This window comes from Chelon labrosus (assembly GCF_963514085.1).
Source record: "Chelon labrosus genome assembly, chromosome: 18".
NCBI lineage: Eukaryota > Metazoa > Chordata > Actinopteri > Mugiliformes > Mugilidae > Chelon > Chelon labrosus.
In genome coordinates, this window is record NC_140351.1 from 10973120 (window position 1) to 11001036 (window position 27917).

At 41.6% G+C, this 27917-nt stretch overlaps 1 protein-coding gene across 1 annotated transcript; it reads left to right on the forward strand.

Moving 5' to 3' along the window:
* The first annotated feature begins 725 nt into the window (after positions 1–725).
* On the forward strand, positions 726–26478 carry pip4k2aa (phosphatidylinositol-5-phosphate 4-kinase, type II, alpha a). Its single transcript, XM_084565924.1, has 10 exons — positions 726–1764; positions 12134–12231; positions 12347–12443; positions 13920–14072; positions 14434–14580; positions 14867–14905; positions 21230–21343; positions 21541–21781; positions 21989–22092; positions 22202–26478. Exons 1-10 carry the CDS (start codon positions 1624–1626, stop codon positions 22280–22282), a joined length of 1215 nt encoding a protein of 404 aa, XP_084422050.1. The 5' UTR covers positions 726–1623; the 3' UTR covers positions 22283–26478.
* Positions 26479–27917: the final 1439 nt, after the last annotated feature.

The window sequence follows — 27917 nt, forward strand, 5'->3', positions numbered from 1 at the left end:
GCAAACCCACAAAAAATAAATAAATAAAATAAAATAACCCTCACATTGTGCATTGGGTTCCGTGTTGCGCCCGTGCGCTGAATGTGATATGTCCTGTGCAGGTAACAGAAACTGTTTTCAGATACAAATGTGCTGCTGGTAAGAATGAGTCATAAAACAAATTAGCTCGATACAGCATCAGCACATTGAGGCCTCCCGCTTTAGAAAGGCACTGACACAGCAGTGTGCCAAGTGGAAACAGCACAGCATGCACCATAAGTCCACAATGACCTCCAAAGACATTACCTCTAGTGGACATCACCGCTATATGCTTGTCGAAATGAGTCTCAGATTAATCTCACCCTAAAGCAAGCCGAGAATGGCGGATGGCCGGGACGGTGCACAGGTCTGTGCAAGTGCATAACTGTTTCAAGAGCTGCAAATAATGAGTAGCCTACGTGCGCATTTGTCGGACCGCTTCATCCAGTGAATGCGCTACTCAATTGGGAGTTTTGATTCATTCATAATGTTTTGCTTATCGATATGAAATTGAAATAAAAGTTAGACGGGAATAAAACATTTAAAAAAAAAAAAAAAAAAAAGGATGTGTTGCATTAAGGAGAAAAGGCAGCACAGGCCCGGTGGAGGGAGGGAGACGCAGCGAATCAGCGCAGCAGACACTGCAAAGCTGTCACCTCCCATCCGTCGAGACCGGAGCTGTCAGTTGACAGCGGCACACATGAACATCAGTGCTGCAAGCGGAGTTGACCGCCCCGTAGATTTTACGTCGAAATATCTGCTCCTCGGCGTTTTAGATAAAAAACGAGGGCAAGGACATGACAGGATACACCCCTGTCATCTCTACGGACTAGCCACAAACGCGTGGGAGGAGGGCTGAGCTGCTTGCTAGTTGTGAGCGGGCTAGCTTATGGCAGTGGTTAGCTCGCGGGCTAATGCTAGCTAGCTGGTGAACGGAGTCCTCTTCTGCTTTGTGCCGTCGCTTGGCTAACGTTAACTACACTGCTGGCTCGCTAACGAAGGTCGGAGGGACTAACGTTGGCTGGTAGTCAAGGGGGGGGGTTGGTTAGCCATTCTGCATCATTAACGTGTAATTTTAACAGCCGGTTTTAATGCCGCATCATAAATCGTTTCTAATTCGTCTCGAGGCTCCTCGTTTTTAATGTGTGCAACGTTTTAGAATTTTGCGAAATTTACCGTTGGCGTATGCTAGCTAGCAGGCTACTCGGCTATGCTAACGCCAGCTCAGTGAGGACTTCACATCGCAGGGGTGCGGAGAGCTCCAGACGAGTCAAGGAAGGAAGAGTGTAGACTTATGATGTGGGCTGGGGGAAGCGTAGGATTGTTAGGTGAAGGAGAGCAACAGTATTAGCTTGAACACGTCGTTTTTTGGTTTTTCTCTCTCACATAATTCCCTGTCGAGTTAGGGCCGTAGCGTTAGCCGAGCCGTTTGGGACGTTGGATGAAGAAAAGAACTGGGGCACTTTGATTTGCGAGCAGACTAAATGAATAGTATTTGTAATACTGAATCGTGAGCTGGTGGCCGCTGTGCCAAGCTTCAGGGGGAAGACACTGTCAGGATCAAAGCGCGCGGACTGCAGAAGAAAACAGCCAGTTTGCTAGAAGATGGCTTCGGCGAGCAGCATTGCCGCATCTATTGCGAGCAAAACGAAGACCAAGAAAAAGCACTTTGTTGCTCAGAAAGTGAAGCTCTTCCGTGCCAGCGACCCTCTGCTCAGTGTGCTTATGTGGGGAGTCAACCACTCGGTGAGTCAGGGCATCTTATGTCCCTTTGATAATCCACAGTTATGTCTCCTGCGACCTTTTTGATGTCCTGCATTAAGCCTTAACGTGCTGTCAGCTATCAGCCCGTGTACTATTGCAGCTGATTGACAAATACGAGTTGACAGCTGTCCAGCGGTTGGTTACACTGTCAGTGCAAATGTGTGGCTGGCTGGAGGTTTGCTGTCTTTACACAGCAAATCATCAGTACAGGTTCCCTTAGTAAGCTTTGTTTGGCTCTTTTAGTAATACTGTGCATGTTCTTATTCCATGATTTTGATGTATAACTGTAAGAGTGTGTGTGTATGTGGCTGTCTGAGCAGTGAACCCGTTCTTTGGCTTCCTGTTATGCACATGTAGGATAAGCTCCTAGGGCTCCGTGTCATGAGAGAGCAGATCTTCCCATGCAAGACAGCTTATCTCTGCTCGCTTTCTCTTCCTTTGCTGAATATTTGCTCTGAGCCAGTACTCATGTGCTGAAGAGAGCGCGAACTTGGCAGGCAGAGGACATGCAAATACGTCTGGCACCGAGTATTGAACCTTTTAACCGGTGTTTTTTTTCTATACCACACAAAGCGATGGTGGTTGGTCAGCTGAGGCCTGTAATTTGTAGGTTTTCCAGTTGCTTTGTTCTTACAGTTTCGTTTTTAATATGTGGTTTTCTTCTTAATAGCCTGTTTCTCATAATCATAACGTAATGGCAATCTGTTGCCAGACTGAGCCCTTTTTATCTGGTGTTTTAGATTCAGCATGTAACCAAAAGTCCCCAGCAGTAAGTGAGCATTCATTTCTTTATGCAGTATATGAATTTCTATTTCTATTTTGGTGAGAACATTTCCCACGTGACAGATTTAATTTTCTTCCAGTGATTGATCCGTGCGTGACAATGCCTACCAGGTGGTATGAAGCGTGTAGCTAACAGTGCTTGCTTCAGCAAATTAATTCAGAATCCCTGATCTTTGTAGAAATATATACACTGGTACTATTTCAGTGACATATATCAGTTGTACATTAATATTGCTTTGATATTAAGTTAATGGGTCAGCTATAAACCAGCTGACACACAGCACATGTCATGGGACGTTTGCGTTATTATTTTCGACTTCCTCGATACTGACGATATTCTTTTTGGTACTTTTTGTCACCATTGTTTTTTAATTGTTCATGCGGTTTTGCGATGACGTCGTACAACATTACTGTTCCCTTTCCCATATACCAAAAAAAAAAATGCATTAGCCAGTTGTTCCCTGATGATTTGACTTTTGACCTTTGAGCTGTGTTTGTTGTTTTGAGTTGCTTTTAAAATGTATTCTGGTGGATTCACTGCCGCACTCTTTTAGTATTCTTAAGTGTGTTATCACTAGCCTTTAGACTTGTGTTGGGTTGCCGTTTACTGCATTATTTGGTGTATAACAGACCCGCAGTACAGAAGGAGCATTGATGATGGCCTCATTACTAAGAACGTTTGCCGTTGTAGACTTGGTAGCCTTTGATTTTTGGCCTAGTGTTAAGGCTGACAGGTAAGTTTGGATTAAACACACTCAAAATAGCCCGACGTATGGGAGGCCAAGACAGTTAAAGGTCTAAAGCTGTATTCTTTATCTAAGCTGTCTGTAGATGGATTACAGTCACCTGGCTGTGGGACCGAGACGCCGTTACTTACGCCCTCAGCCTGCACCGGTGCTCGTCGGTCACGGCGCCAACCAAACGCTAGTCGGTGCTGTGTCTTTTTTTTGTCAGTCGGGTTAATTTTTTTCTTTCTACTTCCTGCTTCCGGCGAATGAAACTTTCAACCTCGGGTTATACAAATGTTTTTATGTCTGAACCTCCTCAGTTAACCTTTCCCTCGATGTGTTCCATCTGTGTCGATCCAAAACAATCAATTCGAAAATTTGCGGAGATGGCGAAGCAGCCGAAAATACTACCGCAGGAAAAACGCTACTACCAAGCGGGACAATCGCAGCTCTTGCTGTCTGCGTCACCTCATCGGTGTATCTTCTGCGTCAACTTAACGCAGAAGTCTAAACCGCCTGTAAGTTACACAAGAGGTTTACACACATGCAGCTGTGCAGTACTCAAAAAATATACTCTTTGATTGCCACTTAAAATCTCTGAAAAAAGATTTCCTTATGTGGGATCCCTCCAAAAATGACGCGATTACTTAATTTAGCTTTCAAGGTTACTCTGAAAATCTTCGTATGGGAATTAATTTAAAAGCTTCTTCTGTTTGGTTCAAGTGTCTCAGAACTGTCTTGCCTGCCAAAGGATGAGAAGCTCTTAACCGTAAAAACCTACACAAGTCTGGAGAATCTACATGTTGAGACTGTTCTCTTGCATTGCATAAGAGCAGAGGTGTCACTAGCACATAACCTTTTTATGCCTTAGGCTACCTCTCCTGCTGTTTTTTCTCATCAGCTGATAAGGTACTCCTATTTGTCATACCATTGGCTATATAAAAAAGACATTCCATGGCAGGTCTCCAAATTGAACCACTGAGTTACTGTCAGAAAGTGTTAAAAGCTGCAGTTTGGAAGTCTTAATGTAAGGTTACTCACAACAGCAAGGAGATCGCAAAGGTAACCTTAATAACATGTAAATAACGAGACACTGCCAGGGAGTGAGTAAAGGGTGAGGCCTGAGAATGCAACCTGACTGCAGAGGCAACGTGCAACCACATGCACACACACACACACACACACACACACACACACACAGGTTCTGCAAATGTAACCCTCACCTCTTCTTAACTACTGTGGTCTGCCAGCCAAACCTATTCACACTCGCTCTTCTTAAAAAAAGACTGAATTATTAGAATAAGTGGTTAGTTTCTTCTTTTTTTTTCTTTCGTACATTAAATCAACCAACACTACTTTTTGTTTTGATCCAATAAATAAAATAACATACGCGAATAAGTAAAAGGATTGGTGATTGATTGTCCCAGGAGGCTTCTGTGTCATCAGAATCAATCTTGTGTAAGAGCAGAGGCAAGGATGATGTGTGGTGTGGCAAAAGGTGTGTAGCTGCTTGCTGAAAATTACTATCTCTGACAGGTAACCCAGTTTTCCTTTAGGTATTTTTCTCTTGCTCGCAGCTGTCAAGAACAAAATAGGTTTAACAGGTCACGGCTTTACAGAAATGCGCCGAGGCCAAAGATACATATTTCTTTTTCTGTTAAACACTAAGGCTTTGTTGGAGTAAATGCTCAAACAAACTTTAGTCTACAAGATCGGTCTCAAAGTCGCATGGTCAAAAGCGTCTCTGTGTTCTATATCCATGTGATATTACAGATTAATATGAAGACCTTGTCTAGGTATAAAAAATAGCAATCTAAAAGTAGTAAACGATTGTCTTCCGCCCCCTTTTTAATAGTTTGTGAATCTGGCCATCGACCTCACTTAGGACGTTGGCTTGAGATCACAGCTTTTGATTGATTCTTCTGTGAGAAAGCACTTATACACATATTAATTAACAAACAAGTAATACACTGTTTGCTGCAGATTTGGGTGTATTAAAAGTTTTCTGATGAACACAGCTTGTGCTTAAACCAGGACACAATCAGTTGCTGTTCATTGCTGAATATATGCTGAGTTGAACAGAATAAAGACTTAGTGTAAGCATAACCCAAAGGATATGATGAGTTGACAAGTTTGGTATCAATTGTTGTCCACATTCTTCAGAAAGACAATAAAGAATGAGTGCCTTTGTCTTATATTTGAACTCTTATCATGTAGTTGCCTGATAGTAAAATATCCCAGAAAAAGACAAATCATCCCGGGACTGAATTAACGGCCAGACCCCCTTTCGTAAAACAATCGCACACATGTGAATGTTGCCAAATCATCCAATCCAGAAACACTCTGTCGTGTTAGTATATAAAGTCCGTAGCATTAACGTGGCGAGTCAGACACTTATGAACAACTCAGACTGTGGCTTTAGATTTATTGGCATGGATGTAGGCCCTAACTACTTAGCTGAAAATCCCCGTTTCCTAGATTCATAAACCAGTTTCCTCTGAAAGTCCTCCATTGTGCAAAACACCTTGTGTCATGAGTTTGTTTCTGCCGTTGAGAGTGGATTTTAATCTAGATTGTAGCCTCCCTTTCATATAACTGTCAATTCTGTAAAAAAAGTATTAATAGTTGCGGCTTAATCTGTCAGTAATTTTATTTCACCGTTGGAATAAAAACACGTTGAATTCGTTGTGCGTTTGGTTTTTAAATAGTTTTTGTCATCGGCCGAAAAAGTTGCGTCGTCACAGCTTAAGACAGCCACTGCGTAATAATAATAATAATAATAGCTTTGACTCGTAACCACCTGTGCCGGTCCTTTTTTAGGTAAAGAAGAAAGTTTTGTTGAGTTGATTTTGTTTTGTGTACCTGTTAATAAAAAAAGCCACCGTCATTAATCACGCCCGTCCTACGAGTTTACGCCAGAGCCCATTTTTTTTTTGTGTCACCCTGTCTCATCTGGCTCACGTCCATTCCCTGTCCCCCCCGCTATCCTCCTTTTCTTCTCCGTGCCCTGCCTTTGCTGTCTGACTCAGAGAAGCTGTGTCTGCTCCTTGCATAAGAGGGAGCTTCTATAAATATCTGCAGGAGTGACCTACACCTAATATGTGTGATGATTATGGGTGAGGAAGCTGAAAAAAAATGAAACCTCACATTATGGCAGCCTGAGGATATGGCTGAGAGAGAGGAGGAACTTGTGGAAGCATCTTGTGGTTTTGCTTCAGTGTGCGTTTGGCAATAAACCTTTAAAGAAGCACTCCTGTTCACACCTGTCATTGTGTGTATGCTTCCTTTGTGCACTTACTCATTAGTACGTACTATTTTACCGTAATCTGTCTGCTTTAGTCAGTTGCCATTCAGTGTTTCGGCGCGTATTGGAGCATGTCTGTCGTAAGAAAACTGACCTGCTCCTCGGGAGATTGAGCAATAACTGCGTCACGTATGCAGAGCGTTAGGCATGTGACGAGAACCGATACTTTGGTTCCAGTCAGTGTCAAAACACAGAAACTGTCACGGTACTTGTTTTTCTATTGTGCCATAGGAACTATATGTTACACACACACACACACACACACACACACCCGGAGTTGTGTAAAGAGGTAATTTGTGTTTGAGTCAGATGATCAGGGATGATCAAAAGAGCATTTGGAATGAAAGGAGGAACCACCTCGCAATTATCGAATTATCTAAAAGACCTTGATGTGTACAAAGGGTTCAAGGTATTTAAATGTTCATGTCCCAAAACTTTACCTTTGCCTTTGTGCTACTGTTAATATTAGTAGACTACTGTCATTACTACTGCTGTCATATATTATGTGTGTGTGTGTGTGTTAGCAAAATTTGGTGCATAAAATATGGCATTCTGTGTCAGTGTGTGGTTTTGTGACATCCCTACTGTTGATATTCGGTATACCTGGCAAAGCTCCAGTGTAATCCAAGTCTTGGAAACGCATTTTCTTTCTGCAGCATGTTAAGTGTGTGTGATTGAGTGTCTGACACTGGCTGACTAGAATAGACTGGAATTAGCTCCTTGTGTCTGATGTGACTGCAGACATCTTACACTTCGAGTGATGAGTAAAATAAGATTAACAGCAGCGCTGCAGACGTCTTACTCAGGTAGGTGGTTGCACTCACCCAGAACCCTTTTGTCTCTCCCTGCATCCCACTCACTCTCGCACTTAAACACACACACACAGATGCATCAGTCCTTGAACTTGAAACGCTCCCGCTTTTATCATCAGTGCGTCGTCATTATAAGTCAATATGACCTTTTTCATTGGGACCAGGTGTTCAGTTGTGTTCGTTCTTTGATGAACAGACTGCAGAACATTTTGCTTAGGCAGGGGAGGTAGTGTTGATGTTCACGCGACGGTGTTTATGAGATAAAAGAACATTTAAAGTGTTTCTGTAGTTTGAATAATTTCAACATTATGTTCAGTTTATCCATAAATCAAGTACAAGGTTGTAGATCTGAATGCTCTTCATTATTTGAAGCATGTAAGTTGAGTTGTTCCAAAGTCAGCAGGGTTTGCTGTTATTCCAGCGCGTGCATGGATATTTAATCATTTTTGATATTCTCTGATGCTATTAATACGTGCTTCATGAAGCGTGCCAAGCATCTTTGGCATAACTGTTTCTTTGAGGAAAACGTTTGAAGTGTGTATTTCAGCCCTACTACTAATTCCTTATTTGCTAGTCAGTGAAAGGACGATAAAATCTACAACCCTTTGTGACCATTGGTGGTGAGATCTGCATGTATGTTGTTGCGTATTCATAGTCTTGGGGAAACAAATTTGGAAGATGTCACTTTATGAAAATACTGCTACAGTTCATTGACTGCAGCTTACGGCTTTTGGTCAAATTACAAAACCACATTTTCTCCTAGTACGTGTATTCTCTGCCAAATGTTCAAAATGTCAAATGGATCATGACCGGGACAGTCTTGATTACGCTTTAGTTAGAGCCAAGTACGCTGTAAAAAAAAAAAAAAAAGTGCAAAATGGCATAAAGGAAGTGCATGCTAACTCGCCACACGGTCTAATTTTTGGAGCACACATCCGGTTTCCCTCAAAATAAGTGACAGCGTGACACTAGAAGAGTGGACTGTAAGATAACATGGTGTAGAAGACACGACATAATGATTCTGTTTTGTCTCTCTGGCTGTTGCCTTTTACATCTTTCCCAACTCTCTTGTTTTTTTAGGCTTATGATTTTTTTTTTTTTGTGTCTTCTCTCAAATCACTGATATTTATTACAATCTGGCGTCGTTACAGTTGTGTTTGGCAAGTCTGCGTAGGTAGTAAAATATCATGAGACGTGACTCAAGCCTGTCAAATGCGGTACAAAATGTTTATTTTTGAAGGTACAGTTCACAATTGTCCCATTACCAAATGGACTTCATTTGAAGAGACACTTTATTTATAGTTACCAAAGTCAGATATAGATATGAAGTAGTTAAGATTGTGATCACAGCTTTCACATTCATAGGGAAATTTCTCCCTCCAGGCTCCACATTCTGGTGCGTTACCTAATTAGTCTTGCCCCTGCCGTTTATAACTCATTTATAACTATACTTATTACCCTTCTATAGTGTCGCTTTGCTAAGAGCCAGTCATTTGTCATTGTTCACAGAGAGACGAGGCTATGACACGCTGCTGACAGCGCACGCTCTCTTTACGAACTTCCTGTCCAATGGAGCAACAGCGCACACTTGCTTCACTCTGTGCCGGAAAACCAATGCGCATCACCATGGAGACAAAAAGGAAGTGGTGGTGTGAAATTTGTCTGCAGGTTTGATAGCTGCAGGAAGATAAGGAGATAAAATGGAAACCGATTAAACAAAATGTAACCACTACCACTCTGCTGAGCTTAGTAGATAAAACAGGAGCAGCACAGCACACACACACACACAGTGAAACGATGAATTAAGACCATTAGTTTTATATGCTGGATTAGCCACGCCTTCATAGAGGCGTCTTCAAAGCGGCAAGGCACTGGCACTGCGCTAAAAAGCATCTTACTGTCCAAAACCGAAAACTGGAATATTATAACGACCGTCTAATATTGTCTTCCACTCACTCAGGCTTTCCTTCGCAGTTTTTTTTGGGTGGCAAATTTTCATGGCAGGAACAAAGGATATTTGACACTAAACCATTAACGATCCCAAAAAATGGGCACGGGAGTGCAGTTAACAGATTTTACAAAGCGTGATACGATTAGCGACAGCATTGTCTCCGCTCTTGTGTGAAACGCAGCTTTGTTGATTAGGTGACATCTCCCTACCGAGTACCCAGGATGCATCTGCTCTGTAACATCACTGTGACGTCTGTGCCTGTCACACTAGGGTGCTGATACATACTCGGATATGGCATCTGTTGACGAGGATCCCCTGCTTGCTCTGTCTCTCTAATGCCTTCATTTCCATTTGTTTTTCCCCTTGCTTTCATTTCACATATGCTTATTCTTTTTTTTTTTCTTCTGAATATTTCCCCCTCTGCCTGTGCCTCAGAGATTTCCTTCCTAAAAAATCATCTTGTGCTTTTCATCTTCTGTTTACTCTGTTCTGTATTGGCATGCTTCTTTCTTCCTCTTTCTCCGTTGCACTAAATCCCAGTTTCATGAAGTTTATGCTATTCAGCATTTGTTTGAAATAACTGTGAGAGCTGCTGATTCAACCGTGTTTTCATTTTGAATTGCGCTCTGTTCTGTTGCACTAGCATTTTGACAGGCGCCGTTTAAGTGAGTGTTCTTGGCTAAATAATAGGGGAAAAAAACAGAACAATAATTCAACACAGTTTTTTAACAGCACCACAAACTACATCCTCCAAAATAATCGTGCATTTGAACTTCACAGCTCTTAACGGTGTTTCAACATCAGCTGAGCGTTGTGGCAGTCGTGGAGGGGGATTTAGTGCAGGACTAGTTTTGAAAGACATTTGTCTTCGATTGTGTACCTAATTTTTTTTGGCAAATGAGTGTATGTTTGACAGTGGGTTGTTCTGGTGTATTTTTCTGGTGTCTTGGCTATTCACTGTGTTTATTCGTCTGTGCTTTTTAAAAGTGAGCTTGTTCATCAAAAGCTGCCAAGCAACACAGCGCAGGAATTATATTAATTTTGATGCAGCACAGCGTCACAGGGACACAGTCGATCCCCAGTGGTAAAAATATGATTTACTTCTTTTTATGACGCACAACATGTAACGCTTTGAGCAGTGCATTACATTTAGACCAGTGCTGTGTAGAGGAACGCCCGTGTTTGTTTTGTTATCTTGTTGTATTCCATCAAAGTTTTGAGCATTAGAGCTTCTTCAATGCACCTATGAGTGTGCCGGGTGGAATGATAAGTTATTAATAGATTCAAGCAACCTGCCAGCACGCCTGCCTGCCTGCCTGCAGCCAACAACAAATACACAAGCACAGACACACACATCATATGTGTCTCATGCTGTGTCTGAGTCATAACAAATGTCAGGTCTGTGTAATCCAGAGATGTGAAGCATGGCCAGGTCTCAATGGAAATTCCTGCAGCATGATATTTTTGAAGGTTTTCGTTTTTTGAAGCGCTGCTCTTTTCTTCAGGGCGCATGTTTTATTGAAGCGTCCTGTAGTTTTTAATATTGTTGGATGGCTGTTATGGTCATTTATGTGCGGTCAGTCGCAGTTTTATGTCGCACCAATAGTCCATGACGTCAAAGGTTTGGGGTCAGCATTGTGGTCACATGCAAGACTTGCATACTATTTTGAAAGCGTACCTCTCTCAATCTTCAAACTTAAATTAATCCTCACTGGTTCTTCCAGTCGTGTTTCCTGACACTCCCCGAATTGTCCTCATTTGTTTGTCACACACATTGTTAGTTAGAGAAAGGTCTGAGTATTAAAAAAGATGATTACTAATACTGTTACAATTGCACAATGTCTTCACACATGTCTTCACACAAGGAAAGACAAACATCATTGATTAATTGCTCTTGAATCATGAACACATTCGGACAAGAGGATTATAAAATAGCAGTGCATCTGGGACTGCGTTATATAAGATTATCCTTCCTGCATTGGGGCACATAGCCGAGCTTTCACTCGCGCTCTCTATGTTCTGACATATACGTGACAATTCATCACCTGCAAGTCGCAAAGTGATGTAATTTTGTCAAAGCAGTGTTGTTACTGCTGTGATTCTTTTAGAAGTTGTAAATAAAGTGAAAATAAAAATAAAAGTAGTAATAAGTTACTTAATTATTTTTGGACTTTTACAAAGCGTGAAGTACTGTCTTCTTCTTGGTTTAAAGGCATGATAGAGACACTAAAAGACGATTATAAAAGTGTCTTTCTCTTCAATACAGATGTTGGAAAGGAGCTCTTCTTATCAGTCATCCTTTATAACTTAAATTCGTCCCACAGTTCACAATCACTGTAGTAATATGACTACCTCTCCTTGGTATTTTCCTTTTTAATCAGCCTGATCGCTTGATGTTGTTCAAGCGTGTTTTACTGGCAGAGACCTGCCGCCATACAAGCGTATCCAAGGAAACAGCGTTAGAATATCTTATTGTTATGCGTCTGCATCTCACTGGCAATGACAGAAGCTCATATCTCAGTTTCTCAATTTAGGGATTTTTTTTTTTTGTATCATACAAAACATTTGGGTTAATCAGGATTTTTTCTTTTTATTTATTTTTTTATTACCAACCCATTCCAGCTGCAGAATACATAATGATTCTTTTAAGAGGATTTCTACCAGTTTTGATGTTTCATTCAGTTTAGTTCCATGTTTTCAATCGCATTGTGTTCCTAGACAGACGACTAATGTATCCTGTTTTTTTTGTTGTTGTGGTTTTCTTCCTGCACAGATAAACGAGTTAAGCCATGTTCAGATTCCCATCATGCTCATGCCAGATGACTTCAAGGCCTATTCGAAAATTAAAGTAGACAACCACCTCTTCAACAAGTAAGGTCTTTTTCAAATATTTTACATGAAAACAAAAATCTATGATTATTTATGATACTTTTTTCGAAATCATGAGGAAATAATAAAAATGATGTCTTGTGTTGTTTGCACACAGGGAGAACATGCCCAGCCATTTCAAGTTCAAGGAGTACTGCCCTCTTGTGTTTCGAAACCTCAGGGAGAGGTTTGGCATCGATGATCAGGACTTCTCGGTATGAAGACATACTGTGCATTTCCCAAATGTCAGACAGGTGTTACTGTGACTTTTGTGTGAGATTCCTTCTCTGTCACCCATGTAGTATTATATCAGTGTGCCATGAACGTGTCTAAATACTCTAACGTGTCTAAATCTGATGCATCTAATGGCCTTAACTGTTTGATGCTTACTTAAACGCACGTATTTCCAAAACAGTATGATCAATCTTGACTCATGAACTCTGACTCTGTGCTTTTTCCTTTCCCTCTTTTGTTTGAGCCCACTCCTTCTCTTCCTTTATTTTCCACTCTTTCCTAGTAAATCCCCATTTCCCAGTGCAGTCAGTGAGTTGGCAGTAGTTGGAGGTCATTGTGTCCCAGCTCAGTGCAGCTGTCCTTCTTACATGTTTACATTAGGGTTCAGCTGGCTGCAGTGAGCGGGCAGTTGGGGTTGTTAAGAAATTGACCAGCGCAAAGGAATGTGACATTTTCAACATTAAACCACCTTCCTTTATGAAGTTGTCGTATTGTCAAGGCCTATTCCTTCAGCCATGTTTCTTTTTCTTTTTTTCCCTCCTGTCCCGCTGACATTATTGCTAATTACGTTGGTTACATCCTGTTTTTTTTTGTTTTGTTTTTTGACGACATGCAGAAGTAGTCATTAGTTTTAATGAGAAAAGCTAGCAGTTATAAATTAAGTTTTGGGAGGGTAGCTAAAGTGCAGACAGATTAACCTTTCCCCCCAGATTATGATAAATGCAAGGTGGGGTAAATGACTAACTGCAACAAAAACATTAGAATATTACTTTGATCACTCTTCATCTATGACACTCCCTGGGAAAGGGCCTCTTAAACATTTTCAGCTTTTGAAACGACTTTCACGGGACTTGGAGTATGGAGTCTTCAACCAAATGTGATACTGAACAGAACGCTACTTAGCTGGTACCTGATCGTGTTCCTCAAAAGTTGGTTCTCACTTTGCAACACAAAAATTAGATGCTAGGGGGTTTAAGAGAAGGGATGGCGTTGAGAGCTGAGGAATTCCTTGAGAATGAGGCATTGAGCCAGGGGGTGTTGGATCATGTTACTTTTGAGCTCCAAAGTCTGGGCAGCAGCTGTTTGTGTCTGTGTGTTTCTTTGGACAGGCAGCAGGCGTAGGGGTCAGAACCTCATGTGTTTAGACTGCAGTGTGGGAGGTGGTGAGACAATAAGAAGGTAGATTTAGGTCACGCTGAATTCTGAGCTTCCAAACACACATGAGTGGCTCTTTTAACGGTTAAAGCTGAGTAATGTAATCTCACCGCTCGCCGTTTAAATCTTTTCATAACTTCCTTCTGTATTTATAGAGATAAGCCACAACAAAAAAAAAAAAAATACAAGTCATAAGTACAGTTCTCTGTGTGAATGATGCATGCAAAGATGTTGTCGAAAACCAGCTACTATTTCATTGTGTACATCCTGATAATGGTGGTCTTTGCTCTGTGTGCTTGCAGAACTCTCTGACGCGCAGCGCTCCCTTGAACAGTGAGGCCCAGGGTCGCAGTGGGGCCCGCTTCCATACCTCTTACGACAAGCGCTACGTCATCAAGACCATCAGCAGCGAAGATGTGGCTGAGATGCATAACATTCTGAAGAAATACCATCAGGCATGAAACCACGTATCTTATAATTACGTGCGGTATTTAAATTCAGGCCTTAATTCTTCTGTAAGATTTGAGTTTCTCATTGCCAAACTTGTACGCAAGTCAAGCACTTCTATTATTAGATTGGTCAGTAAATGCATCTGATCTCATAGTATAGCTGTTCATGTAAGAGCTGTTAGCCCCCCACTGTCTGTTTATCACTTGACTCTTGATCACTGAATAAGCGCTGCGTCATAAAAGGGTCATGCTGTGTTTTATTAACCTTTCTCTTTGTTTCTTCCAGTCCCTCCTTTAGTGAAGGGAGTAAGCGTCCATTGTTTCTATAAAAGGGTCATAAATTTGTATCCCTCACTCTCTTTTGTAGTTCATTGTGGAGTGCCACGGCAACACGCTGCTGCCTCAGTTTCTGGGGATGTACCGTCTCACGGTGGACGGAGATGAGACCTACATGATTGTCACACGCAATGTCTTCTCCCACCGCCTCTCCGTCTACAAAAAATATGATCTCAAGGTAACAGGGGAGGAGGGAGGGGAACCGTCAAGACAAAGGGAAGCAATTAAAAGAAGCTAATCGAATAGGGCTTAAATATGAAAAGAAAATATGTTCTAGTTGCCCTAACATCCTGCAAGAATTAATAATGGCAATTACATGATTTTTTTTATTAATATATTTTTAAAATCTTGTATACAAGTTAAGCCTCTAATCATCTGTACACATTTAACGGCATTATCCACTGGGTAATAATTGTCCAAAACAAGTTTCTAACAAGTATTCCCTTGTGTTTGTTTGCTTTTAGGGTTCCACTGTGGCAAGAGAGGCCAGCGACAAGGAGAAGGTACAGTCACCTGTCGAGAGCCAGTACCACTGTTATACGTACTCACGCACTTTAAACCAAATCTTACAATAATAATTATATTCAAATCAACTCAGACGTTCACTGTTTAAAAGCAAAATAAACAAAGACAACAGATTCGCATACATTTGCAAAAACATAAAAGGATACTGGACTTCAACTAGATAAGTCATTTTGGTGTTCATGAATCTCTTATAGAGATATTTAGCAGATACACTAAATCTTTCAAATACATTTAATTCTGATATTTGCCAAAAATAGTTGCTCTGATTGAACTAGAGAATGAGAGAGAAAACAACCTGTGTTTCCAGTGGTTTCAATAACCGACACAAGCATCCAACTGTTCCAGGTTCACTGTCATCACCCAAAGGGCCTAATGAACGCAGCCTTGCGTCAGCTTTCGTTTCCCCTTTGAGGATGACAGTAGCCAATATCCATCTCCTTCAGTTAGCACCTACTTCATCACCCCATTTCCTTTCTAGCCACTGCACGCTCTTCGTGTTTAATTTGCTTCATCCCCTCTAACCTCGCTTCTGCTGTTCCATCAGTTCCCCTGCTTGCTGTCTGTGTGTGAGAGATTCGAAGTTGTATGCACATGTGTGTGTGAGCGTGTGTGTCTGGATGTGCGTTGCGTTTAGAGTTTTATTCGGTCAGATGTTGTCTCATGATTAAGTAGTCCTTTGTGTGATGTGTTCTCTGCGTGGTTGGTGGTGAAGGAAATATTGCCATGTCTGAGATGTTGGCTTTTGGCTGCTTGAACAGACCTGCCAGATATGAATTGTGGTTCACTGTGCATCTGGTAAAACTTGTATTACCCAGCAATTAGATTGATTTATTTATTTTAAGATAATAATCTTTCACCTTGAGCGACGAAAGCTGCAGACATCATTCTTGAATACTGTCACTTTGGAGTTCAGTTTGCTTGTTAGCTCAGCGGTATTGGAAGGGAATGGTTGTGACTTTTTTTTTTTTTCGTTGTATTTCCCCAGCTTTTGCTCTGCAAAGGTTTTTCTGACTGTGACTTTTTCTTTTTTTCCAATGAGGGCCTGCCACAGGTCTGACCCAGACGGTTTGAACTTTCCACTGGGTTTTACTGGGGCTTAATTGTGGGACACCATGCATTAAAGCGTGGAAGACTTCAGGGAATCCTCGGACTAAATATAGCCTTCTGTAAATGGAGGAAGAAATAAAACATTATTGGGGTTAAAGCAGATGAGTGGAAAAACAAAGCAGCTGAGGATTTAACACACATGTGAGTCTACTGTGTGACCTCTTTTTGTCTGAAGCACAGCTGTGTGTGAAACATCTACGCTCTAGCAATAGAGATTAAGAACGCATAGGATACATTTGTTAAGCTAACTTTAATGGAGATGTAGTTTTCTTCCACTGACTCTTAACTCATTAACAGTTATGTTTTGTTGCACTTGGTCTGGATTGATTTCCTTGGTTGATTAGCTTAAAGTAAAATGTAGCTAAAAATCTGTAATTTACCGTGACTGTAAGTGAAATGTCTTAGTGTTACACATGTATTATTTTCATATACACGATGCAGTATCTGCATACAAAGTTCACACATTTCTAGCAGATCAAACACATACAGCATCAAAGATAAGGATCTGGTTCCTCTTTGAGAAGCATCTTTATAAATGTGTACACATATTTGGACAGGCGTAAATTAATCTGAAGTTACAATCTGAAGTACGTTCGCTCCATGGCTATGAACAAATGTTTCTGGTCCAGAATGTAAAAACATTACACTAACGCCAGTTCACAGTAGTGTTTGGTCAGAAAGATGAAGAAGGTGCATCGTGTCAAATGAAAGAAGAAAAACATGTGTTTTGCTCAGAGGGTTACGGTGTGTGTCTGTAAAGGAAACGCTACACACATTCACACAAACAACAAGCACGGCAGGGTCCTCTCCTGACTGCATGGCCCTCTCCCTTTCATGCATGCATCTGCATGGTATATAATGTTTTATTTATTTTTTTCTGCATCCTTTATGAAGTTACATTATTTCTAACACATTCCGATGTGTATGAACACCAGCCTCATTCTTTTGCACATTGTGGACATTTTCTGTTCTGCCCAAATATGACATGTACCTTTTCTTTTTTATGAAATAAGTTTTGTGGTTCTTGTAGCTGCTGTTTCTGGGTTTTGGTTGCCAAACAGCAGCAGCTGGCTTTCCTGACACATTTTAAGGGCAGCGGTTACCCGTCAGCGGATTGACACCTTGATTGTTTTTGAATTATGTTAACGAGAGAACCAACTAGGACTTACTGGTCTTAAGTAGGCCCATCAAATCATACCGGTCAATTTATGTTACATTATTTTATTAGTGGTAAACCGCAGAGAGCCTGTCTATAGCATATTTAGGATGCTATCTTACAATTTATCAAATACCAATTCATGATTTGTGCATTACAGTATTTATTTTCTGACATGGTCAATGTAGAGGTTGTGTTTGTACGTCATAAAGTATGAGCTGGTCCTTGGTTTGTGGATTAGAATCTGTATCTGCATTCGGTCTCTGCTCAGACGCCCTGTACGCCAGTTGTTGTTTAGTTTTTTTTTTTGTATATACTGTCCACTCTCTCCTCAATGCAGCAGCACCGGCTAGCATCTCCTGTGGGGGCACATGGCTTTAATGTGGCGATATGAATGATTGTGTATTGGGTGGATATTTTATTTGCTGCCCTAGATCCCGCCTTAAAAATAGTGCCACACCTGACCAGACGTTTGACAGAATACAGGTTCATAGAATGCAAAGTAGTTGTTTCGTTGCTCTGCATAGTTCCAGCTCTTTGCTCCTTAGAGTAGAGTCGCCAGGCCGTTTTCTTTCTCTACCAGGCGTTTCTGCCAGGTCACCGTAGCACTCTTCAATTTGGACACTTAGGAATCATTTTAGAGGTTGAGAGGTGAAATTTATAACTACAATATAGTACAGGTGTAACAATCCTTGGATGAGCCTGTTGGACACTGATAAATACTTTGTTGACCCAGCCATTGTAAAGACGGCTAAGAATTACAAACCTGGTCATACAGATCTTTCGCGTTGATGCCCTTTCCAACCTTCTACCACTTTGAAAAAAAACAATTGTGTTCTGTTACATTTTAAACACTTTGCCTTTACTTCCAACTTCCTTCCTCTCTCCTTTCTTCTCTCCTCTCCTCCACCCCTACCGTCCCTCCCTCGCTCCCCCTTTTCTAGCAGCCACCCCCACCAGAGGATGTGCCCCCGCGGCCCAAATCTGGTAACGTTCAGCAAAGGCTGCAAACACTGCGGATTGCCACGCGCTTTTACTGCGCCATGAAACACGTAAGAGATGTAAGAGAACCAGGGCTCATATACCAGGCATGATCTATTAAACAAACCTTATTTTATTGTTTTGGTCTTGTTTGTTTTTTACGGCCGAACATTTCCGTTTCCTCGTGTTCTCCAGCCTGACACTGTTACTTGAAGGCCATTTTTTGCACACATTTCATCCATTTACAGTCACCTTTTGCTCAACTTGTCAGTCAGTTCGGTTTCAGTTTTGCCAGAGAGTTCGTTTTTGTTCCCACCATTCACCGAATGGCACCTACATGCATCTGAAACACTGGAGAGCAAAAAGTGGAGAGTGATTCATTTCGGAGGGAAAACATCCTTGTTTTTGTTTTGTTTTTTTAAATAACTTGCGAGTTTCCCAGAATCTAAAGGACGAATCCAATAACCAACCTATGTAATAGTGCCTAGCAATAATAAAAAAAAACTTTGAAGTGTCTTCTAAGACAGTGGAGTACCGCAGCTACTGAAAAATCAGGATGTAACATAGTCTGTCATTTAGAGAACCTGTCACATAAAAACAATAAAGCAAACACAGAGCCAAAAGCTAGTATAAGTCAGGTTTGTCAAAGGAGTGTTTTTTTGGATATGTGCCAGGGGTGATGTTTGATATCTAGAAAACATTTATCATCCTATAGTGTTGTTGGCATCCTTGCTATGGCAGATACCTGTGTCTCAGATCTCAGTTTGTCTTCAATATATGGCAGCCATGATGGTTTTGCTCCTAGTATTAAACTAGCAAGAGTTTGACAATAAAGGGAAACGCTTGACAATACAATTTGGTGGCCAGCTTACACACTCTCAAAGCACTTTTGTTATCATCCAGACTCAAACAGCAAAGTGTCAGATAAACCAATGAAGTTGTTAGTTAATGTTGCCGTGCATGTCTGAGTGCTTGTAAAATATCCAAAGCACTAAAAAAAAAAAAAAAAACAGTTCCTCACAAGCTTTTGACGTTGACTGTTTTATGATAACAGGTTCAGAACTACCTGTTAGAGCTCATAATTTACTAATTGAGTATCGCTGGTGCAAAAGCTGACAGCGGATGTTAACCTACAGCTGACAGCAGCATTAGCAACATAACAAGTTACAAAGGTCCAGGAAAATCCCAGCGTCAGCATTCCATAAATCCTCCAGAAGGGCGTAGCTGTGTCGGAAAGACATCGAGATCTGTTTTCCAACCAGCTGACGGGGTTTTTGGGGGGGGGGGGGACTGAAAAGAAACGTGATTCTTTTCTTAAGGTTGTGGAGAATTCATTTGTCACACGGCTCTGCAGGGTTCGTGGACAAACCACCCTTTCTTTCTGCCTCTGATATATCTTTTCTGTTTTTCTTCTTACTCTCTCAGTGGACTGCACCGTTCAAGCGTCAGTCACATTTCTATTATATGTCACTGTGACAGAGAAAGTCAGTGACGGCCCAACCCTTGTTGGATGATGACCTGGAGGAGCATAATACCCAATGAACTGGTTGGAAAGAGAGCTGATAGGAATGTATAGGTGGATGTAAGCGTTGAGGTGTCTGGTAGGTAGGTAGGTAGGCAGGTGATAGGCCTGTAAAATATTTTCAGGTTATGTTCACTCTTCGCAGCCAGCCTCACTTTGCGTCCTCATTTACTTTTAATGTCGCATCTATATTCAGTCAGTCGAGTTGCACATCCCATATTTACTGCAAACTGGAGGTCTATGTCTGTATATATATGTGCTCAAGTGTACGACTTCGTGAGATGTATTCTTGTGTCCATTTAAATGTAATCTGTGTGTGTGTATATATATATATATATATATATGCGTGTGTGTGTGTGTGTGTGCTGTCTGAGCTCATTTTAGACCTACAAAGTGTTGTTATGTGTTGCTTCTCTTCTCCTGCTGCCATAGAAACAATGTAGTAGCTAAACCGCTGCTGCTGCCGCCCTGTTACCTCATTTCCTGCTCTCTTTTTTTTCTTCAGTGACTCAGAACAAGGCCCCGTCCCTCCCCACACAAAACACCTCCTCCCCCTATAGGCTGCTGATAGTTTTGCAGCAGCCCGATTAAGAAGATGATTAATCACAGTAGATGGACACTTAAATAGGAAACTCCTTGATATTGCATGTAGGCTGAATAGTGGGAGTAATACACTGGCTTTGTAGAATCATAAAACCCTGTTTAGATTAGCTGCAAACTACAACCTGGTTTCCAAAAAGCGTCTTTGACACAAAGTGTATGGATCTACCAGGTGCACGTAAAACACTGAGCCGGACAAATGTTGCTCCCTATGTTTTATGGTACTGAAAAGTGAGCACACACTGCTGTGATTGTTATGGAATATACGCAAATGTCTGCATCGGATGGATCTGTACCCTGCTGTGAGCATGCTGCATGCACTGTTTTACACTGTCAAATCATTTAATTGATAGTAATAAGCCTTTGGTTTGGACAGACTGCTCACACCTTGTTAGCTAACTCATCATACCGGTAATAGTTGTATTTGGCACAATCAGACAGTCGTATTTAACAAACCACAGGCTCTAAGCCTCATATGCGTGAGCGGGGTATTTCAACATGCAGATGGATTAACACACACTGTTGACTCATTAGTCACATTAAAATTAATCTTTTTTTTAAATCATGCCTTTTGAAATACCCCCTAATTCTATACGTTGAGCAAGACGACTATAAGCTACCTCTTAGTCCTGTGTAATGACATAAACGGTAGTGTTTATGTTGCCTGTAAGTACTCTGGGGAAAAAAAGGTGAAGAACACACATCCTGGTGTTATTGCTTTGTGTCAAAAAAGATATTCAGATGCATTAAATCAATTGGATGAACTGATATCTATCAGCACTTTCTTAACTTTTGAAAGTAAAATAGATTGAAGCACCAGGAATCTGTCACATTTTTGCCCAGGTCTGCTGCATACACAGTACTGCGACCTCTCTGGGTTGTGTTGTGAATTTGACTGTTTTAATCTGGTGGCTAATCTCCAATACTAATGGGCAGGCTAAGGAGCTGCCCACCTACAAGGACAATGACTTCATCAACGACGGGCAGAAGATCCACATCGACGGGGAGAACAAGAAAATGTTCCTGGAGAAGCTTAGGAAAGACGTGGAGGTACGTGTTTAGAGCGTGTAGACTTGTGGGTTTCCTCACATCTTAGTGCGCTCATGGTCCTGTCAGTAGCTTCTGATGCCTTAAATCCTGTACGTTGCTAAATTTTTGAGGTAGGAAATCTCCCCTCTATTTGGCTTTCAACTACACGTCTTCGCCTTTTCCGCTTTATCATTGCCTTCTTCTTCCATCATCCTCAGTTCCTGGCCCAACTGAAACTCATGGACTACAGTCTGCTCGTGGGGATCCACGACGTCGAGCGAGCCGAGCAGGAGGAGGTGGAGAGCGAGGACAACGAAGCCGAGGAGGAGGGCGAGAGCGACGGAGGGGGCATTGGGACGCCCCCCGACAGTCCCAGCAACACCTTGGACAGCACCAAGCCTCTGTCACCTGGAGAGTTTGATCCCACCATTGATGTGTACGCCATCAAAAGCAATGATGGTGAGAGGCATTTGGTTTTTGAAGCTCACAGAGCTCCCCCTACTGGGGCTGTGGCAAGTTATCCAATGTGCTGTCGTGAAACATCTTCAAGATTTTTATTTTATTTATTTTTTTATTCACAATAATAAAAAGTGAATATTTAATCAGCTGATGCAGCTTTTCACGTATGTCGACTCTAATTTAGGGTGTGTTTGATTTGATCTCTAGGTGCTCCCAGGAAGGAGGTTTACTTCATGGCTGTCATCGACATCCTGCAGCATTACGATGCCAAGAAGAAAGCTGCCCACGCCGCCAAGACCGTCAAACATGGGGTATGTAGTTGCATACCTACTGTATTAAATTAGTCCTAATACAATAATAATGAAAGTTTTTATAAAGGTAATATATATATGTTGGCTGTATCTGTGTGTTCCTCTGCAGGCCGGAGCAGAGATCTCCACGGTGAACCCGGAGCAGTACTCCAAGAGGTTTTACGATTTCATCACCACTATCCTGTCATAGCCTCCAGGAGCGACAGGGGCACAGAGGCACATGGGGAAAGGGAGGGCAAGTGGGGAGTAGGGTCGGAGAAGAGACGTGACGGAGAGGAAAATCCATCGATAGGCTGTATTAATAAGGTGCTGTGATGGCCTTGTACCGCTCTCCCTCATCCATTCTCCTCATCCCTCCCCGTTTGTCTCTCTCTGTTTCAGAGATGTGCCACACTCTGCAGCTAAAAAGAAAAACATTGTTCGTTTACATTTAACCTCTCCTCTGTTGAGTTCTGTTCTCATGTGTTACTTCGGATGAAAAGGGTGTTGAAAGCAAGTGTTCAAGTCATTACGTTTTTCATACAATTTGTTGATGATAGTCTATGTGGGAACATGGCTTTTTTTTTTATTGCCTCTAACATAACATCCAGCACCCTGCATTTTTTTATTTTTTTTTTATTTTTATTTTTTTATGTTCATGTGCGTGCGTTTGTCTTTTCCTGATGTGTAGGGGGAGGTTGGGGAGGGTGTGATGTGTACCGTCGAGGAGAAGCGGAGTGCAGAGGTCGGATTACGGCACAGAGTGGGGTCCCTCTTGCAAAGAGAAGGCTGGAGCGGGATGCAAAGAGGACGTTTATGTTGAGCCTCGCCTAATGCAATTGCTTCGTTACAGGAAGTAGGAAGCAGTCTTCCAATAGGCCAACAGCCGGACCCACACCCATATGCTATACAAGTACTCAGCCAAACAGATCTTCTCATTTGGGTTCCTCCTCCATCACTCACCTTTTAGACGCCTCCCCTTCCGTTGTGTACAGTTAGTAAAGTGAACTTCTGGGTTATTCTCTCGCCACACGCTCAAACTTTAAATTCTAACGCTCGTCCCCGGCACGACTTCCACCTCAGTGTTTGTCAGCGGATGATTATGGTGATGATATTTATCTTAAAATGAGAAGTAGGGAATCGAGTACTTCTCTTAACAGTCATTCTGACTATGTTTGGCTTTGTGAGGAAGTCTTGGTTTCTGTTCCCGTGGCAGAGAATGGCCCAGAAGTCACATGTGGCTGCTCGAGAGTGAGTCACTCCTCGTTACAATATCTTCAAAATAGGGTGTCGGATTGAAACATCAGCAGCCCTTAACTTTCTGTTGCCATCAGCACCTTATGAGTAAAATCACAAAATGTTGCACTTTTATTTGTTGTTAGAGGTTTGGAGCTATTTTTCTGTTACATGCGCAGCAACAAAGAGGAAAGGAACTTGGAGTGAAGCTTAGAAGCCGGATCTCGAATTCTCCTCACCGCCTCTCATCTGTGGGTTTCTTCTTAATAGGTTCGGTTGGGAAGAATTTACTGCAATATTAGATAGGGAAAGTGGACTAGTTCTGTTTACAGGGCTCTCGTAAACTAACCCCTCTGATCCTGTTAAGAAGCGCTCTGAGGTGTAGCGGTAGTGGAAAGGCTTCGAGGTCTGGAGGACAGTGCTCATGCGTTCAGGGCAAACAGGAGACGGTTTACCTTCAGCATCGTACCAGCACGCACCCGGTGAATGCGGTGCGTGTGTCAGTGTTTAAAAAATTATGAAACGGCGAGAAGAAAGGGGAGGTCGCTGGGAGTAGCTACAGATGTAAAGATACGTGTCGTTCTCTAACCTCGGCTGTGAGTCTCATTCGTTCGTGTCGTTGTTGTTGATTGTTTTTTTTTTTTTTAAAAAGGTGGATTTTCTGTGTTTGAATTTGGCAGTTTTTATGCATTGATCTCGTTTTTCTTTTTTTTCTTTTTTTATGTATATTTTGCACAAGAGGAAAGGAACCAAATGTTACGAATACGATCCCAATTAGCTGATACGGTCTTAACAAGGGAAATGCAATATTACGTGTATGTGAGTGAGAAAAAGTTGTTTTGCGTGTGACGTTGTGTATCGCTTCTGGATAACCAACTAAAACAAGTTTAAAAGTCGTCCTCCTTGAACAGTCTGACCCATGCAAAAAGCTTCCATCACCATGCGTTTGTTTAGATATCATAGATTATATTCACATTTATATTTTTACATTGGATTTTAGTCATGCAATATAGGTGTATTTAAAAAAAAAAAGATAAAAATGGAGCCACCCTTTGGAATGAATGATGGTGCTGTGGTAAATGAAGAATGATACTGCTTGAATTTTTACAATTTATAGATGTACTTTAAAAATGTTAAAAACAAAAAAAAAAAAAATGCATGTCACAGGACTGAGTTTCCTTTCCCCTCTCTAGTCTGTGTTGTTCAGGTTCTCTTTGTGCCCCCTCCCCTCTCCACTTTAACCAGATTTGTGAGCTGTTTCGCCGTAAAATAGTCCCTACCATGCTTTAAATAACTGTTTTTCATTGTATACACTGTGCAAGATGTGTGCCTTTATACTCCAAATTATTTAATTTTATATTTTGTAATCTTTTTTTAAAACAAAGGTAAAAGGTTATTTTAATAATAGGGTGTTTACGTATTATTTTCAACTCTCTTTTTTGACCCCCGCATCTTCAACCTTCCCCGTGTTCTGTTCTCAAACCATTCCAGTGATTGTGTTCTAACCCCAACGCCTGTCTCGCGTCCGAGGACGGTGGATCGGTTTGGGTTCTGTAAATTTAAGTGCGTCGTCCTGATTATTAGTCGGTGTGCGCAGGCATCTTTTTCCTTCTCCCCTAAATGGAGGTGGTGTCTGCTTATATTAACCCTTTGTTGGTTTGCGCTGGTCCTGCCTTTATAAAGAACGTGTATGTGTGTGTGTATGTGTGCGTCTGTGTGTGTGGAAGTGCATTTGTGGAGTGTATGTGTCGTGTCTGTGTTTTTGTCATCTTAACTGACGGCTGCCCACACCTCAGGAGTCCGTCAGGAGTTTCCCCACAGATGCAGTCAGATTTGTGTTTTTGTTGTTAAATGTTTATCCGGTTCTCTTCTTCCTTCCTTTTCCCTCCATGTTTATTTTTTTATTTTATTTTATTTTTTAAACCGGTTAGTAGTTGATCCCCAGTCAGTGGTTAGTTGATATCTCTGTGTTCTTTCACTGTAAATGGGCTGTTTTTCTTTCCGTCGTCCCATAGCTCATAATGTACATAGGTTGTGTTCTAAAGAAAAAACGGAGAACATGAGGGAACACAATCATCTTCTAGTCTGCTTTGCTCTGTTTGGCCCCAAAGACTTCCTTGTGCAAGTGTAGAAACCAGAGCAGTGCATGCTGGGTGACTTTTCTGTTTTTGTTTTGGTTTGGGAATATTTAACCCAGGGAGGAAGTGGTGAAGCCAGACTTTTAACAGATGCAAATTAAAGACGATAATAACACCCGCGCTCTGCTGCTGCTGTGATATGAACAAGTCCTTGCTCTCGTGACTCATGAATGAACTCCTTCCCTTCCCGTCAACATGCTGCCACTGTTAACTTGCCAAAAGCAACTCTCAGCAGTCACAACTTCCCCACATGAGCTTGAGGAACATTGTGTTATCGTGTCTGTTTTGTTTTAAACTAATATATTTTGTTTTCCTTTGTGGTAGATGGAGTGAGGTGTGCAGTGCTCGTATGTGTCCAAAGTTACGGGAAGCAGCCCTGTGTTAATGTATCAGGTGTTTAAAGGAAAATTGGATAACAAATGCAAAATGGGGGCCAGGACAGAATCTGCAGAGGTAACAGGGAGGCCACGTTTAACATTTTGCAATCTGCAAAGCTTTGCAGACAGTTCTCCAACCTGTTAAAAAAAAAAAAGCTGAATTTGCATGCAGAAGTCAACACACAGCAGGCCAGAAAACAACCTCCCCCTGCCCCCTGCCCCTCGCCCCTGCAGAGTTTGTCCCTCAACAGCCCCAAAATGCAACTTAAAGGTTAAAGCATTACAGTGCGCATATGTGTGAGTGTGTGTTTGTTTATTGCTGTCTGACAATGGCTGGTGAGAGTTTTCCCTTCAATGGCAGAGAGGCCAAAACGATGATGTATGTTTATTGTTCTTCACATTTAATGATGATGATAATAATAATAATACACTCCATCCCATACGCGTTCACTCAAACCAATTAAAGCACTTGTTCAGCTTAACTCAAAGTCTTCCTTGGATTGTTTATTCCTTGTTGTCCCCAAATGAATGTCCCATGTTCACGCCTTCATTGTATATATTTTTTTATTTTATTTTAATGCTTCCAGCGAGCAGTTAAAAATATATATATTTTAGTCTCATCAACGGTTAAATTACCTGCATAATCAATATGCATTTATAGCTGAATAAATGATCGCAAATAGGAACGTTTTTAAAGCGTTTTTTTTGTTTGTTTGTTTGTTGTTGTTGTTTTTTGGATAATCCAAAGAAAATCACGCAAACATATAAAAATAAAAATGTCGCTCTTATTACCTGAATGATCAGTCATTCTTATTTGGACACGCACACGCAAAAATAAGGTGGGACTCGTGTAAAATCTCTGCAGCCTGTCCTCCTTAGCGGTTGTGTTAATTTCAGCATAGAAATTTAAAAATTGCGTTTCCCTCTTTTAACCCGCGGCTCAGTTTAAATATACGAAGGTCGGTCTGTTGATATAATAGCATTAAAAATGACAAACATTTAAATTCCGTTGTGCGTTTTTGTTTAGTTTTTTTTTTTTTTTTTGTCCTTGGAGAGGCTGAAAATCAAATGCGCCGAATTCCAGCAAAATACAACACATGCTCCAAACGAAGTGAGTGTTTTAATCCTTTAGAAATATTTTCCGCGCTTTTCTCATTTTTGAACAAAAGGATTTTTCCATCAACGTGCGAATAAAAGGCATTGTCGTTCCTGGATTCTTCAATGAGTTTGTAATTTACGCGCAGCAATTTAGCAGGAGCGTTTTTAATTTCATTTTTTATTTTCATTTTCCGCTCTTTAGGTCCTTCAACAACTTTTATATTATTGAATTCTGACGCACTTATGAACTTATTAAATTTAACATCGTTATACCGACCACTTGCTCGCACATTTTAGGATGAATCCCACTTCTGTCTTTTTACAGTGTTGTCTTTATTTTTTATTTCACGCTGAAATGTTTACAAGAGCCCATTAAACACCAAAAAATTAACTAAACAGACGTTTCTCTGATAGAAGTGACCCGTTCTTTAATAAAATGTTTGTGCCTTGTCCAATCAGGAACATAACGCGCATTATGTTTTCGATCATTTCCACAAAAGCGACATTTGTTTCTACGAGTGCGCGCACGGTTGCCAAATTTCGGGTTCATTCGGAGCACGCAGCAGCGAAATCAAACGTCCCGTCCTGCTTTTTTGAGATACTCCCAAAGCTCTATGAGGGAAAACAGCGGCAGACCGTCCGCTGCAGACAATCTGCATAATGCATCAGACTATAAAATGGCTCCTATAGCCGAGCAGCATCAGGTTCTTGGAGAGGAGGGGTGGCGGCGGCAGCTGCAGCCGTGACATGCTCAGATCTCCGCTGCTCTGAGGGGCCGAGGCTTTCCTCGTCAGTACAATGCGGAGAACAAGCAGAGACAACCCGGCAGACAATAAACAAAGAGCGGATCGCCATGTGCGCCGCAGCTGCTGCACGCGCACGCACACAGCTGAGCGGCACTGAGCAGCCACAGCCGCCAGGGGGCAGCACAGACGGATGCGCATTACTCCAGGTGCGTTCACTATTACTGTTATTTTTTTCTCCTTCTCTATTCTGT